Genomic DNA, 15,080 nt, shown 5'->3' with positions numbered 1-15,080 from the left:
TTTTAAAATAAAGGCAATTTGGGACTGACTTTGCTTTTTGAATTAAACCATTTAAATAACATTCCAAACCGTACCACATGTTTCCAGGAATGACACATTCTTCGAATTTGGGGATTTTGAATGAACCAATGTTGAATTATCGAGGTTCTAATATGTGTTGAGCCTGGTTGGATCTCCAACAGTTGTCGTAGATAACATACTTGACATGAGGGAAATGAGTTCTGTAGTAAATCATTATTAAAGGTTTTCCTTAGTCCTTAGAAGCTCAGCGAATAGAGAAAGAGGAATCAAAGTGGTGATTATGATTTCTGTACTGTAGGAATCTGGTCCAGCTGCATCTAGTTCCTCTGTGTCTGTTCCTCTCCACGCTCGACGGTATTCCAACGTCTCCAATGGCAGTTTTGGCTTCTTGCCAGGAACTGGGACTCCTGCGATCAAGCCAACTGGGTCCTTGGAGCTGGGCTACATGCTGGAGAATGGAGACAGTTCAGCTGCCAGGGAGAAAGGTATGCACAGAAAAATGCTTGCATAACAGATACAAAATGTGTTTAGATTTTTTAGTATTTATTTTGAAATATGGCATAGACAATATTGTGAATGCTGCGTGATCGTCATCGTCCTATTGTCCAATTTGATCTTGGATTGGGATTTGGATCATTGAACTTCATCTCTGCCTCTCTTTCCACCATTCTTCATCAAAGATGTCTCAAAAGTTTGTCACTCTCTTCCTCAGGTCTTGTTCAATTTGTTCTCTCAATCATTTCTTGGGTCTGCCTCTAGGTAATTTACCTCAATCCTCCTTTGCAAGTATCAACTTTGGGATCCATATTTCTCTCATTCTTTCACATGCCCATACCACTCCGTCTCAATTGCTCTGCTCTCCATTTCTGCATACACTTAATGCATCTCGTATCTTTCAATATCAAACTCCCAGCTGCCTTTCCCCAGAACTGTTACACCTCCCTTTCCCTGATTCTCATGAAAGAAAGGGAGTTTCATTCCCAATTCTTCAGACACTTCATTCCGTGTGTTTGCCTGTTTATGTAACATCCTCCTCACATTCAGTTTCATCAGCAAATAGCCATGCTTTTAGTTTTTCTGCCCCTGTCCTTTTTTTGATTTCTTTAAGTATTTCATCCGTGACGATAATAGATAGGAGAGGTGATTATGCTCCCTTGTTGTAATTTCATTCTAACTTCAAATTCCTCTGTCTCTCTTAGTTTGATCTGAGCTGTACAGGTGCATTTGCTGTATATATCTCATATCTGGATCATTTTATGTGGGATCTCTTCCTTCTGCGGGACCAACCAAATCCTATCTGTGAGAATAGAATAATATGCTTTCTTAAAGTCGATAAAGGTCAGGATTTGATTTTTTTGTATTCCCAGTCTTTTTCCACAATCTTTTGCATTGAAAATACCATGTCACTCTTGATCTCTACTCCTAAATCCATGTTGTTCCTCTTCCATTTGGGGTTTCACCATTGGCCTTAATCTTATTTTTTCCCCCTAGAATTTCTTCTAACACCTTCATTACATGGTCAGTCAGGGTAATTCCTTTGTAGTTTCCAGTCTCTCTGGTTGTCTTTCTTAAATGAGGCTATCAACACAATAGTGGCCCAACTCTCAGTACTCTGGTTTGTGGGAATGGCAACTGGAAGATATGGATGGAAAAACTAGCTTGTAAGGTAGTGTTCGCTATTTAAGAATCTCATATTTGTTTCGTATTGGCTTTTACAGTAAATAAAATATGTAATTAGTCCGCCTTGGTTAATGCATTAAATGTTCAGTAAAGACACATTAAAGGTACATGTTTTGGTCGTATTGGGCATTCTTCAGCCTTGAAAAAGACACATAAAGTTTATAGAATACTCTAAAAAAAATCGCACTTAAAGTCCATATGGAAGAATTAATCTTGAAACGTTTTAACTTGTAACGTAAAAACAAACCTAACCAAAAAATATATAAACACTTTTCTTGAAATCTTGATGATGAATATAAAAATGTAAGGCAGCTTCAAAATTATCTTCCTGTAGAAAAGAGCGTCAAAGGACTCTATATTGCCTTGTCCGGTAAAGTGGTGATGGACGTTGAGCATTCATCTCCACCCTCGACCTCAGATGGAGTGGTTGGTGTTTGGGTTACGAAACGTCGCTGCTTACAACCTAAAATTTCCTTTAAAGTCAACAATATGGCATTGTTACAGTGGAATTGTAACCGATATGACAGGTGTCTTACCGAGCTGCACCAGCTAATCGGTTAGTTCACGGCAAGTATAGTCTGTATTCGAGGTACTAATCTCGGATCATACGGCCTTCAGAAATTTTGGCCTATACTCGAAAGAATGGGTTTATACTAATGGGCTACAGTGGCATTGGCATTCAAGTTAGGCAGAATATCTTATTTTAAAAAAATTGGTTTTTTCACTTGTTCTAACACCTACAGTGAAGCAGTTCCACTAAGAATCCAGCTGGAGGCAGTAGCAGTACGTGTTTCGTTGCCTGTCATAACTAACGTTTGTAATGTTTATTTCCCACCAGGCCAGCCTTTGAATATCAATAATGCAGTTGACCTTGTAGACTGACTCCTACCTCCTTTCCTTTTATTAGGTGATTTTAGTCCGGCTCCGTGGCTTAGCGTGCTGGCCTTTGGCCACCGGGGTCCCGGGTTTGGTTCCCGGCAGGGTCGGAAATTTTAACCATCGTTGGTTAATTTCTCTGGCACGGGGGCTGGGTGTATGTGTCGTCTTCATCATTTCATCCTCATCACGACGCACAGGTTGCCTACGCGTGTCAAATCAAAAGACCTGCACCTGGCGAGCTGAACATGTCCTCGGACACTCCCGGCACTAAAAGCCATACGCCATTTCATTTTTTCCAGGTGATTTTAAAGTCTATTACCTATTATGGGGCTCTGAAATGTCTTGTTCTTGAGGAATGAAGTTGGAGAAGTTGATAGACCTGAATGTATGCTTTTAGAATACAGGGGAACGAAAACACTTTAGCGTAGCGTACGGAATATTTTTCCGCTTTGACGTTAGTCTATGCAGTTGTACACTCATTTGCCTGCTTCGGTGGGATGTTCACAACAGCCTCTGTGACAGTGCCTCATTGTTCTCACCTTGTTGAAACAGAAATCCATTGCAGCACCTCCCCGGTGGATTCTAAAACCACGGAGCAAGTACGCCGTGCGGTTAGGGTCGTGCAGCTATTAAGCTTGCATTTGGGAGATATTGGGTTCGAATCCAGCCATTGGCCGCCCTGAAGATGATTTTCACACCAGGCAAATACTGGGGCTGTACCTTAATTAAAGGCCATGGCCATTCTTCCCACTCCTAGCCCTTGCGTTGCCAAAAACCTTTGATGTGTTAGTGTGACTTTAAGCAAGTAACCATTCTAAAATGTGCTGATTGGCCATAGTTCACATCACTAGCTGTTTTAGCCGGAGCGTAGGCAATATAACTTTTATCGCACAAATTACTCCTGCTGCTGCTGTTGAGGAGTCCATTCAATCTTTTTCTGGAACTACTGGACAAAAACTCATTCCTTGATGGAACAAAGAAATTGCAGCAACTAAAAAGAGTGATGTACTCATAGATGCTATCGTAGGCAGCCTACTGCGGCCAACTTGGCAACATTTTAAAAACTTCGTGTTAAGGCGCGAGTTCTTATTTGATAGAGCAAGAAAGCTTCATGGTAGAGATAGGGAATCTTATATAGAAGAACTGATTCATTTGAAACGATTCACCAAAATGATTCGTGCACTTGATTCGAATACCACGTGACTGAGAGCCGAAAGCACTCGGATGAACCATACCGTTACGTTCTTTATAACTGCTCCTGCTTTGCAAGTTTACAAGTTGTTGTTGAAGGTAATCGCTAGCATTTTAACAAGAGTAATATCCTTTTTAGGGGTTACACCACTGTCCGACTAATCCTTTCCAAACTTAAGATTAGGAACTGCCGATGCTTAACTGTGATTTCAAGAAAGTAACGTACATTCTTCAAAGCTACCATTCGAAACAATATGACAATCAAATTTGAAATTTACAGTAGATATGAACATTTTTCTGAAAATTCAAAAGTGAATATTGACAGTAGTTCACCATCAGTTCTTTACTTTATTAGTGAAGAAATATTTTTAAAACATCTGAAACTAAGTGATCACCTGACTATGAAATGATCTACTGTGACAAAGCAACCGCTACGTTACGTTTTTTAAAAACATTTCTTATGATTTTCATTAAGTTCACAAGCTACTCACTAGATAGCAACTTCAGCAAGTCATTCACTACTGCCAATAGAACATTACGTTATCTTTAAAAAGAAAGAAAGAAAGAAAGAAAGAAATAAATACAATTTTCTTTACGTTGCACCGACACAGATAGGTCTTATGGCGACGCTGGGATAGGAAAGGGCTAGGAGTAGGAAGGAAGCAGGGCTGTCGACAGTGGAGTTAAAACCCACCATCTCCCGAGTGCAAGCCGACAGCTACGCGAGTCAAACTGCGTAGCCATTCACTTGGTGACTTTTCTTTAATATGGTTGCCCCTTAATATATTGCCGCTCTTCAGAGTAACCATAGAAACCAGAAAGGCGAACGCCAAAGGGGGAACAATTTACGAACATGCATAAGAAATAATTGAGGTTACGTGTCAGATAGTAACATTATTTGCTCCCTTCGTCTTGTATTGCCTATTTCACTTCCACTTGCATATACACTTCATCACATGACAAGATTCTTACTGATGGCTCAGATCGAGAACGGGGAAGCTTCCATATTCCACACGTTAGTTCACAGTAATTCACGAGAATGAGAATGGTAACTGGAACCTTGAAGTAAACTTAGCCTAACATTTCACAACGAGCTGGAATTTGAGTGTATATTACAGTTCCGTGAAGTGTGTGACTTGAAACTATGTGATAATTTCTTATTTTAAGGAAATATTTCTTTCCTGTAAGGTTAGGTTAGGAGTATTTGACTTGTAAACCAGACTTTTAGTTGAGGTAAAAAAAAAAAGAGTAATTTTTCACAAGACGTTATCGATTCAAAAATGGTGGATACCCGATTTGGTGATATGAATCGGAACGAGGAGCCAAGGAACTAGTTGCGGCTGCCATGTCTCGATTCAGCTTTTGATTCACGAACGAGTTGATTCATTTTGTACAATGAATCGTGATTCAGTTGTTCAGTGCAATGATTCGTTCATTATGAATTACTCATTCAGAATCTCCCCATCTCTGCTTCACGGGAAAGATATGCGTCACCAATGGCGTCGTATACACAGTATTCTCAAGTCGAGTCTACACTTCGATGCATTTCAGGTGTACAGGGACCATCCTTAGTACTGGGAATTTCCATTGCAGGCAATAGCATCACTGATCCATCTACGGTTGCTAATCTTCTAGAGAGTCATTTTGCAGATGTGTCTTGTTCCAGGAATTACCATTTTAAAATCCTTGTTCTGAAGCAGGAGGCAGACCGCCATTATCTATGTTTTTACTGAGCTCGGTAGCTGCAGTCGCTTAAGTGGGGCCAGTATCCAGTATTCGGGAGATAGTGGGTTTCAGCCCCACTGTTGGCAGCCCTGAAGATGGTTTTCCGCCATTTTCACACCTGTACCTTAAATAAGGCCATGGCCGCTTCCTTCCCACTTCTAGCCCTTTCCTGTACCATCATCGCCATGAGACCTATCTGTGTCGGTGTGACGTAAAGCAAAAAAAAAAAAAAAAAAAAAAAAATCTGTTTTGCCACTTGCTCTTCAGAGAGTAAGCCCTTTATGGAGTGGAAACTCTGAAGTGCCTTGGCACTTTGTAAGGGCACTGCTCCCGAACCAGATAATGTCCATAACCAGATGTTTGAAACACTTCAGCGTGGATAACCTATTATATCTTGAGGTACTAATGAATCTGGAACCTGATCAGCATTACCGATTTGAGAAAGTAAATATGAAGTTTCCTGCCACAAACCTAAGACATCTCTGTGAAAATTTACAATCTTGTCGTGTAATTAGCAGGCAACCTTTGACTGTTCTCCTTCGCGCCGACAGATTGTTTCATCGCATAAACCTCATAACCCAGCCACAATTCGCCTTAAACTGAGTTATGGGACTGTTGTGTTTGCGTGCCTTCATTTGTAACATTTCATATGATACACTGCAACCATTGTTACGTATTTCATTGATGTACACAAACATTTCTTCGTCTGTTTTCAGACACTCCCCTGATTATGGACATCTGAATGCGCGTCTAGAATAGTTTGGCTTTTTAGCTTGTCCTTTGTCAGACTCGTTGGCTGAATGGTCAGCATACTAGCCTTCAGTTCAGAGGGTCCCGGGTTCGATTCCTGGCCGAGTTGGGAATTTTAACCTTCATTGGTTAATTCCAGTGGCCTGGTGGCTGGGTGTTTGTGCTGTCCCCAACATCTCTGCAACTCGCACACCATATATAACACTATCATCCACCGCAATAACACGCAGTTACATACACATGGCAGATGCCGCCCAACCTTACAAGGGCTGCACTCGGCTGGAAATAGCCACATGAAATTAAGCTTGTCTTTTCATTTCTGCCAATCGTGCATCAAGTTGTAAGAAGATGTACTCATAAATGCCAACTTAGTAACATTTAAAAAAACTCTGTGTTAAGATGAGAGTTCTTCTTTGACAGAGCACAGCTGTTCAGCGAAGACAATTTACCTTTAGCTTGAAAGCCCTGAATAGTTTTTATAATTGTCACGTGTTAATGTGTTGCTATGTAAATTACTGTCCGTAACTGTTCAGTATTATTGTATCCAAAACCAAAATATTTCTAAAATACCCCCCAAAAAAACAAAATAAAACTCGAATTCCATTTTGGTTTCTTTTACAATTTTCTTAACGTTGTGAATTTTTCGCAAGTTTATACTCTCTGCGCGAATAAGCGCCTTCGGCCGCCATCTTGAACACAAAACTTCGGCAGTACTTGGCATTGGTTCGGACAGACCCGCCACTGAGTAATTTAAACATGCCAACTGTCAAACTAGCAGTTTGTATGGTACACCGCTTTACCATTCTCTGTATCCTTACATATCTTTTTAATGGGATAGGCCTACAGTTTCTGTCATTTCTGCACTATAGACTTATTTTAACTTCAGTCGTACCACACTGATTTAAATCATTTTCTCACAAGAACAGTTATTGGCATTACCTTCAATTTATTGTGTTGAGTGGTAAAAAGAAGTGAAGTGATTATTTATCGCGTGACAGCCTACTTACGGACTAATAGGATAATTGTGAGAAGTTCAGTAGCGCGGTACATGGTCTTCTGATAGCCTAGCTGTGGATAAGGAAAGGGTCATGAAACCACCCGCTAATAAAGAAAAAATTAAAATGCTTCAAGAAGTAGATAGGAATCCACATCTTAAGTGCGTAGAGTTGGTGTGAACGTTAAAACTAGCACCTTCTACTTTGAGCACAATTGTGGGCAACAGAGACAAAATTGGAAATGTGTATAAGCAAAATAAAAACAGAAAAAGAAAATAAGTGCGCGAAGTAAAGTTTCCGAAGTTGGAAAGAATGATATTGAATAAATAAATTTCTAACTTCTGATTGGAATACAAAATAGACTACAAGCACAATGAAGCACACTGGGTTATTCAACAGTCTGAGTGACAACGAAGATCTTTCAACAGAACAAGAAATAAACCATTTTCCCATTTGAGAAAATCAAATGATCATAGGTATGTCTCTGTCATGACCACAGTAACTTCTGTGACGTATAATTTCGGATGACTCCAAAGCACAAGCCATGTATGTCAACAGAACAGCTTTGGGAGAGAGAGAGAGAGAAAAAAAAAAAAGCGTGAAAACTGAATTCAGCACTCCTAGCCGCAGTGGAACCTATTACTGTGCTCTAACTTAGCACTGTCCTGTCTTATTCTATTGTAAAGTCTTTGCTGCCAATTATTGATGCAAAACTCAACTTTACCTAAGCTAACAGCTTGCCCCTCGAAGGTGTAATATACTCTGTGTTCGAGAATTCAAGGTCATTTCCTCTTATCGTGCAACTTTCTCCGACCGACCTATGGCGAGAGCTCTTATCTCTGTTGGAAATCGCATTCCATACACAAGGGCTGACAAAGAACATTTTCAGGTCTGGTCTGATTGTACTAAGCGGTAAAGGCGAAAAATCATGACTGTTAAGTGAGGAACACACTGAGGTTTCACTGTATTAACGTCTTTTTTTGTGAATTAGATTCTCAAGGACTCATTCTGTTGTCGTTTGCCTGCATGTTCCGATACCAGTGCTCCCCTGGTTGCAAGGCTTTAGAAACCGTACTAGAAACTTGTTATGCAGTGCCGGTATTTCCCGGCGACGTTGCCGATAAGTGATAATTTACAGCCTTACATATTTCAAATGAGAACACATATGTCACTGCTGAATAAATTGTGCATTGTCTCGCGACCCCGTTGTCAAACTACCGATAAGCCATGTGTCATACGTATACTGGTATTATTTGTTTGTTGGTACGTTGTATGACGTCTCACAAACGTAATTGTGTTGTCAAATGGCCGATAAGCCATATACGTATCTGAGTTGCACATTCATATGCAACTTACATTGCAGTTCCATTTAACTTTTAAACCGATTTTGCTGCCATTGATGCTTTCATGGCCCGTACTTAGACATGATAATGTATAGCTTTTGGCCTTATGCCGTGTCAAGAAAATAAGGTGAAATTCTTTACATTTCTCAGAGACTGTGCTCTGCGTCTTCTGAAGAAAATCTCGACTGTCCACGAGAAAGGCTTCGTTTTGAAATTTAGACGTTATAATAGAAGTGGAAATGGTATGTTCATTCATCACCAGATGGCTCCCCGGACGTGGCACAGCGCTAGTGTTGGAAGCGGAATCTGACCGAACCATCAGAATCGGTCTAAGAGGGTCACATAACAAGTGTACGTAACATATGACATTGATACAAGCCTGAATTGAAACATCTGGCGATGAGGAACGAATTTGGAAAACAGAGACGAAATATCAATAGTGAAGGGACAGGGAAGGGAACTACCTATGTAAATCCTTAATGCCTGGCAACCAGATATTACTTAATTGATAGCCGGTGTCCCTGTTGAAATTGTTAGGATTTCTACATATTTCCACAGCTTCCCATACAATCCTGGATCTGTAGTGTCTAGTGTGGGCAAGAGCTTGAGCATCTTGGATCATGACATGGCTCGATGATAGAGCGTACTCAGCTATTGCCGATTTGTCTGGCTGGTTCAAACGAATAATACGATCATGTTCCTTGATATGTGTACCAATGGACAGGCATGCTTGGCTTACCGCAAGTACAGGGAATTTTGTATACCCCAGGATGTAAAGGTGGGGACAATTTGTCCTTGGTTTTATTCAGACTGATTGATGAACGAAATTTGGATGTGTGATGTTTATACGTACATACATACATACCTATATACATACATTATCATTATAAACTTTCAGACTTTCAGTTTTCAGTCTGCAAGCCTCTGTAAATTTACTAAACGTTGCCACAATCCTCTATTTGCAACTAGTGTTCTGGCCTCATCTAGTTCTATACCTCTTATCTTTAAATCGTTAGAAACAGAGTCTAACCATCAGCGTCTTTGTCTACCTCTACTTCTCTTACCCTCCATAGCAGAGTCCATTATTCTCCTAGGTGAGCTATCCTCCTCCATCGCCTCACATGACCGCACCACCGAAGCCGGTTTATGCGTACAGCTTCATCCATCGAGTTCATTCCTAAATTAGCCTTTTTCTCCTCATTCTGAGTATCCTCCTGCCTTTGTTCCCATCTGCTTGTACCAGCAATCATTCTTGCTATTTTCATGTCTGTTACTTCTAACTTATGAATAAGATATCCTGAGTCCACCCAGCTTTCGCTCCCGTAAAGCAAAGTTGGTCTGAAAACAGACCGATGTAAAGATAGTTTCGTCTGGGAGCCGACTTCCTTCTTACAGAATACTGTTGATCGTAACTGTGAGCTCACTGCATTAGCTTTATGACACCTTGATTCAATCTCACTATTACCATCCTCGGAGAACACACAACCTAAATAGTTGAAATTATCGACCTGTTCTAGCTTTGTATCACCAGTCTGACATTCAATTCTGTTGAATTTCTTACCTACTGATATCAGTTTAGTCTTCGAGAGGCTAATTTTCATACCATACTCATTGCACCTATTTTCAAGATCCAAGATATTAGACTGCAGGCTTTCGGCACAATCTGCCATTAAGACCAAGTCGTCAGCATAGGCCAGACTGCTTACTACATTTCGACCTAACTGAACCCCTCCCTGCCATTTTATACCTTCCAGCAGATGATCCACGTAAACTACGAACAGCAAAGGTGAAAGATTACAGCCTTGTCTAACCCCTGTAAGTACCCTGAAACAAGAACTCATTCTACCATCAATTCTCACTGAAGCCCAGTTGTCAACATAAATGCCTCTGATTGATTTTAATAATCTACCTTTAATTCCATAGTCCCCCAGTATAGCGAACATCTTTTCCCTCAGTACCCTGCCATATGCTTTCTCTAGATCAACGAAACATAAACACAACTGCCTATTCCTCTCGTAGCGTTTTTCAATTACCTGGCGCATACTAAAAATCTGATCCTGTCAGCCTCTCTGTGGACTGAAATGACACTGGTTTTCATCCAACTTCCTCTCAACAACTGATCGCACCCTCCCTTCCAAGATACAAGTGAATACTTTGTCTGTTATACTAATCAATGAGATACCTTGATAGTTGTTGCAGTCCAATCTGAAGGTACCTTACCAACACTCCATGCTAATCTTACTACTCTATGAAGCCACTATACATCACCATTTCAGGTCTAATTTCATCTATTCCTACTGATTTATGACAGTGGAGTTTATTTACCATCCTTTCCACTTCCTAAAGCGTAATTTCAGCAACATCATTTTCCTCCTCCCCATGAGCTTGGCTGTTCGCAACACCACCAGGATGATTTCCTTTTACATTGAGAAGATGTTCAAAATATTCCCTCCATCTCTCCAGTGATTCCTTGGGATCTATTATGAGTTCACCTGAATTACTCAAAACACTGTTCACTTCCTTTTTCCCTCCCTTCCTTTCTTTATTACTGTCCAGAAAGGTTTCCCTGCTGCTTGACCTAGCCTTTCCAGGTTGTTACCAAAATCTTCCCGTGACTTCTTTTTGGATTCGCCAACTATTTGTTTCGCTCTGTTTCTTTCATCTACGTACAAATCCCTGTCTGCCTCGGCCCTTGTTTGGAGCCATTTCTGATAAGCCTTCTTTTTATGTTTTCAAGCTGCTTTCACTTCATCATTCCACCAAGATGTTCGCCTTTTCCCATTTTTACACACATTTGTTCTTATGCATTCTGTTGCTGTTTCTACTACAGCATCCCTGTATGCCACCCATTCACTTTCTATATCCCGAACCTGCTTACTGTCCACTATTCGAAATTTCTCACTAATCATATCCATGTACTTCTGTCTAATTTCGTCGTCCTGGAGATTTTCTACCCTTATTCGTTTGCAGACGGATTTCACTTTCTCTACCCTAGGCCTAATGATACTTAGTTCACTACAGATCAGATAGTGGTCTGTATCATTGAAAAATCCTCGGAATACTCATACATTCCTAACAGATTTCCTGAATTTGAAGTCGGTTAAGATATAGTCTATTATGGATCTGGTACCCCTAGCCTCTCATGTGTAGGGGTGAATAGCCTTATGCTTGAAGAATGTATTCGTAACAGCTAAACCCATACTAGCACAGAAGTCCATCAAACGCTTCCCATTCCTATTGGCTTCCATATCTTCCCCACATTTACTAATCACCCTTTCGTATCCTTCAGTTCTATTTCCAACTCTCGCATTGAAATCGCCCATTAGCACTATTCTATCCTTGCTGTTGACCCTGACTACGATGTCACTCAATGCTTCATAAAACTTGTCAACTTCATCCTCATCTCCACCCTCACATGGTGAATACACTGAGACAATTCTCGTCCTAATTCCTCCAACTGACAAATCTACCCACATCATTCGCTCTGTTACGTGCCTAACAAAAACTAAGTTGCGTGCAGTGGTATTCCTGATGAAGAGCCCTACCCCAGATTCTGCCCTTCCCTTTCTAACACCCGTCAAGTACATCTCCTATCTCTTCCTCGTTATCTCCCCTTACCCGAATATCACTTACTTCTAGCACATCCAGCCGCATTCTCTTTGCTGACTCAGCCAAATCTACCTTCTTTCTTCCATAAGCCCCATTAATATTGACAGCACCCCATCTAATTCCATTTCATTCGCCAAGTTGTTTCCAAGGAGTCTCTTACCTGTCAAATGGGAGTGGGGCTCCATTACTCCCATAGGTCTGAGGCTTGCTTTAAATGTTCTGAGCTCGGTAAATTCATGAAGCAGGATGCTACCCTACTTGCACATAGTCCAACGGATTATGGACCACCGGTGAATTGTATAGTCCTAGCCGCCTGAACACAAGGAGGGCCATGAATCAGAATATGTCAGAGATGCCCACTCCCATTCCATAGCAACTGGCATCCCGACTTTCAGGACCACTTAGTAGGCCACTCAGCCATTGCCCATGGTTCACGAACTAGGATGCAAGTACAGTAACCCACACCATGATGTTTATGTGATGAAATTTTAAAATCCAATTAAAAAAATAAATAAAGTGTGCGACGATTATGCAGTGAAATGTATAGACTAGAAAAGTGTTCCTCCGATCAATACTTATTTATTGTAAATGGATTTTACACTAGTACCGGTTTCGGCCTTTCATGGCCATCATCAGCTAGTACATAATATATTACAGCCATTAGACAAAATCACAAAGATGTTATGTCAGATCATCCGGATGTCTAATGGGGAATGGTAATAAAATATATTGCAGTATTGTGGGGTTAAAATATCTGTGATCAAAGGTGGTGGTGAAAGTTACGATAAACTAAAACTTATTGAGTGTACATAGGACATGAGTACATTAAACACGTTAAAACATATAGGGCACAGTATAAAACACTTAAAAAATTTTAAACACATAAAAATATGGCTTATTAAAATTTGAGTTCGTATTGCGTGGATTTCATTCTTCAATCTTCTATGTAGTTCTTGTGCTTCTATATCATGTTGATTTAGTTCTATAAGGTGATCTTCGAGTTTGTTCTATGGCTGATATACGTCATATTGATACGTGGTAAGAACCCTTGTCATGAAAATTTTTTTGAGTAACTATGTAATCAAACTGATGATGAACTTCAGTAAGTTTTTTATGATGAACTGCAAGACTTTAGTTTAAATTTAGGAGCTGTTGGTGGCGACACCTCTCTCATCTATGTTCATTAAGTGGTTGTTATCTGTAAATATAAGCTAATATAAGTATAGTGTGTGTGTGTGTGTGTGTGAAGGAATGCCCGGTGTGTGTATGAAAATGAAAAGAGTACTACTTACTATTGGTTGTTGTGAAGGTCGTGTACCAATATATTTGGAGATTTGCTGTGTTCTAATACGAGTGCGTCTGGGGCTCTTGTTAGCTGTGGAGAGGGATGTTGGTGGAGGGGACGGAGGAGTGGTTATTGTAGAGGTAGGGGCGGGGTCAGGCTTGTGATTCGTCGGTTTGTTAGGGCGTGTTTACTATTTTGAGATAGTCATTCTTTAATGCTGGAATGGCTTTATCAAAGATGATGCTAGTTTTCTCTGTAATGTCGTTTATGTTATGATTGGGATTAGCGTATTGGTCCAGAGAAATATAGAAATCTTCGGTTATGTTGAGCAGGGGGCCCTTAGAGTTCATGTTTAATATCGTCATATCGTTATTGTTGTCTGTGAAACTATGCTTAGATTCTTCTGCATTTTGGCCTATTGATGAGAAATGGTTGCGTTTTACTGCATTTATATGTTCATTGTAGCGGATAGTGAAGTTTCTGCCTGTATGTCCAATATAACTTGTGTCACAGTTGTTACATAATCTTTTTTGGGTTTGGCTGTTTTAGTTAGTTTGGTTTTAGGGTGGGATTTTATTTTGTGAATGATTTTGTTGACCATTTCTTTGCTATATCCGTTATGTCTAGCTATCTCGTGGATTCATTTTAATTCATTATTTTGATCTTCTATTGTCATTGGAATATTAAAAGCTCTATATATCATGCTATAATGGACTGCTTATTGTGTGTTTTAAGATGAATGGAGTAATTTTTTATTGTATTTAAGGTGTATGCGGTTTCCTGTAGATCTTGTAAGATAAGTGGTTGTCGTGTCTGGTTATTGTCAAGTCTAAGTAATTTAAAGTACGGTTATTTTCGGTTTCTTTAGTGAATTTAATTTGGGGGTCTAAAGTGTTAAGTTTGTCTAGTATAGTATCTGCGTCAGTGGAGCTATTAATCTATAATTACGAAGATATCGTCAACAAATCTGCACCAAAAACATTTAATATCTATTTTGTTGATTGACGTGTGTTCTAGGTGGTCTATATATATTTCTGCTAATATTCCGGAGGCAGGAGATGCCATAGGTAGGCCTTTTTGCTGATATATGGTATCATGAAATCTGAAGAAGTTATTGTTTATGGTGAATTCAAGTACAGTGGAACCTCGATTCTCCGTTTTTGGAGGGACCACGGAAAAAAAATGTACCACGCGGGAAAACGGAAAATCCGGGAACGAATGAATCATCAACAAATTGGCTAAACATCACAAAAATAAAGAGAGAAATATGTATACTTATAATCTTACAAATACCCCTAAACCAAACAAAACTACAGCCCCAATGGCCCTTCCGCCTACCAAGCGACCGCTGCTTGGTACGAAGGCCTGCAGATTACGAGGTGACACATGGTCATTGTGAAGAATCCTCTCGGCCGTTATTCCTAGCTCTCTAGACCGGGGTCGCCATCTCGCCATTAAATAGCTCCTCAATTAAAGGTAATCGTAGAATGAATAAACCTGGAACCAGCCCTCATATCCAGGTAAAAATGCCTGACCTGGCCGGCAATCAAACGCGGGCCCTCTAGGTGAGAAGCAGGCAAGTTCGACTGCGGGGCCGGCTTC

General features: G+C 40.3%; 1 protein-coding gene across 4 annotated transcripts in view; it reads left to right on the top strand.

Moving 5' to 3' along the window:
* Positions 1-15,080, top strand: part of pcx (pecanex) — a 514,715-nt gene that overhangs the window by 131,933 nt on the left and 367,702 nt on the right. For all 4 annotated transcript variants that reach the window (XM_067155270.2, XM_067155269.2, XM_068229749.1 and 1 more), the window contains exon 6: positions 320-506. In XM_067155270.2, coding sequence (XP_067011371.2) covers positions 320-506 — 187 coding nt within the window. The remainder of the gene's footprint in view (positions 1-319; positions 507-15,080) is intronic.

Source organism: Anabrus simplex, chromosome 11, assembly GCF_040414725.1.
Source record: "Anabrus simplex isolate iqAnaSimp1 chromosome 11, ASM4041472v1, whole genome shotgun sequence".
In the NCBI taxonomy this organism is placed as follows: domain Eukaryota; kingdom Metazoa; phylum Arthropoda; class Insecta; order Orthoptera; family Tettigoniidae; genus Anabrus; species Anabrus simplex.
The sequence above is the reverse complement of the archived record's forward strand: the minus strand, read 5'-3'. Positions and strand labels throughout refer to the sequence as shown.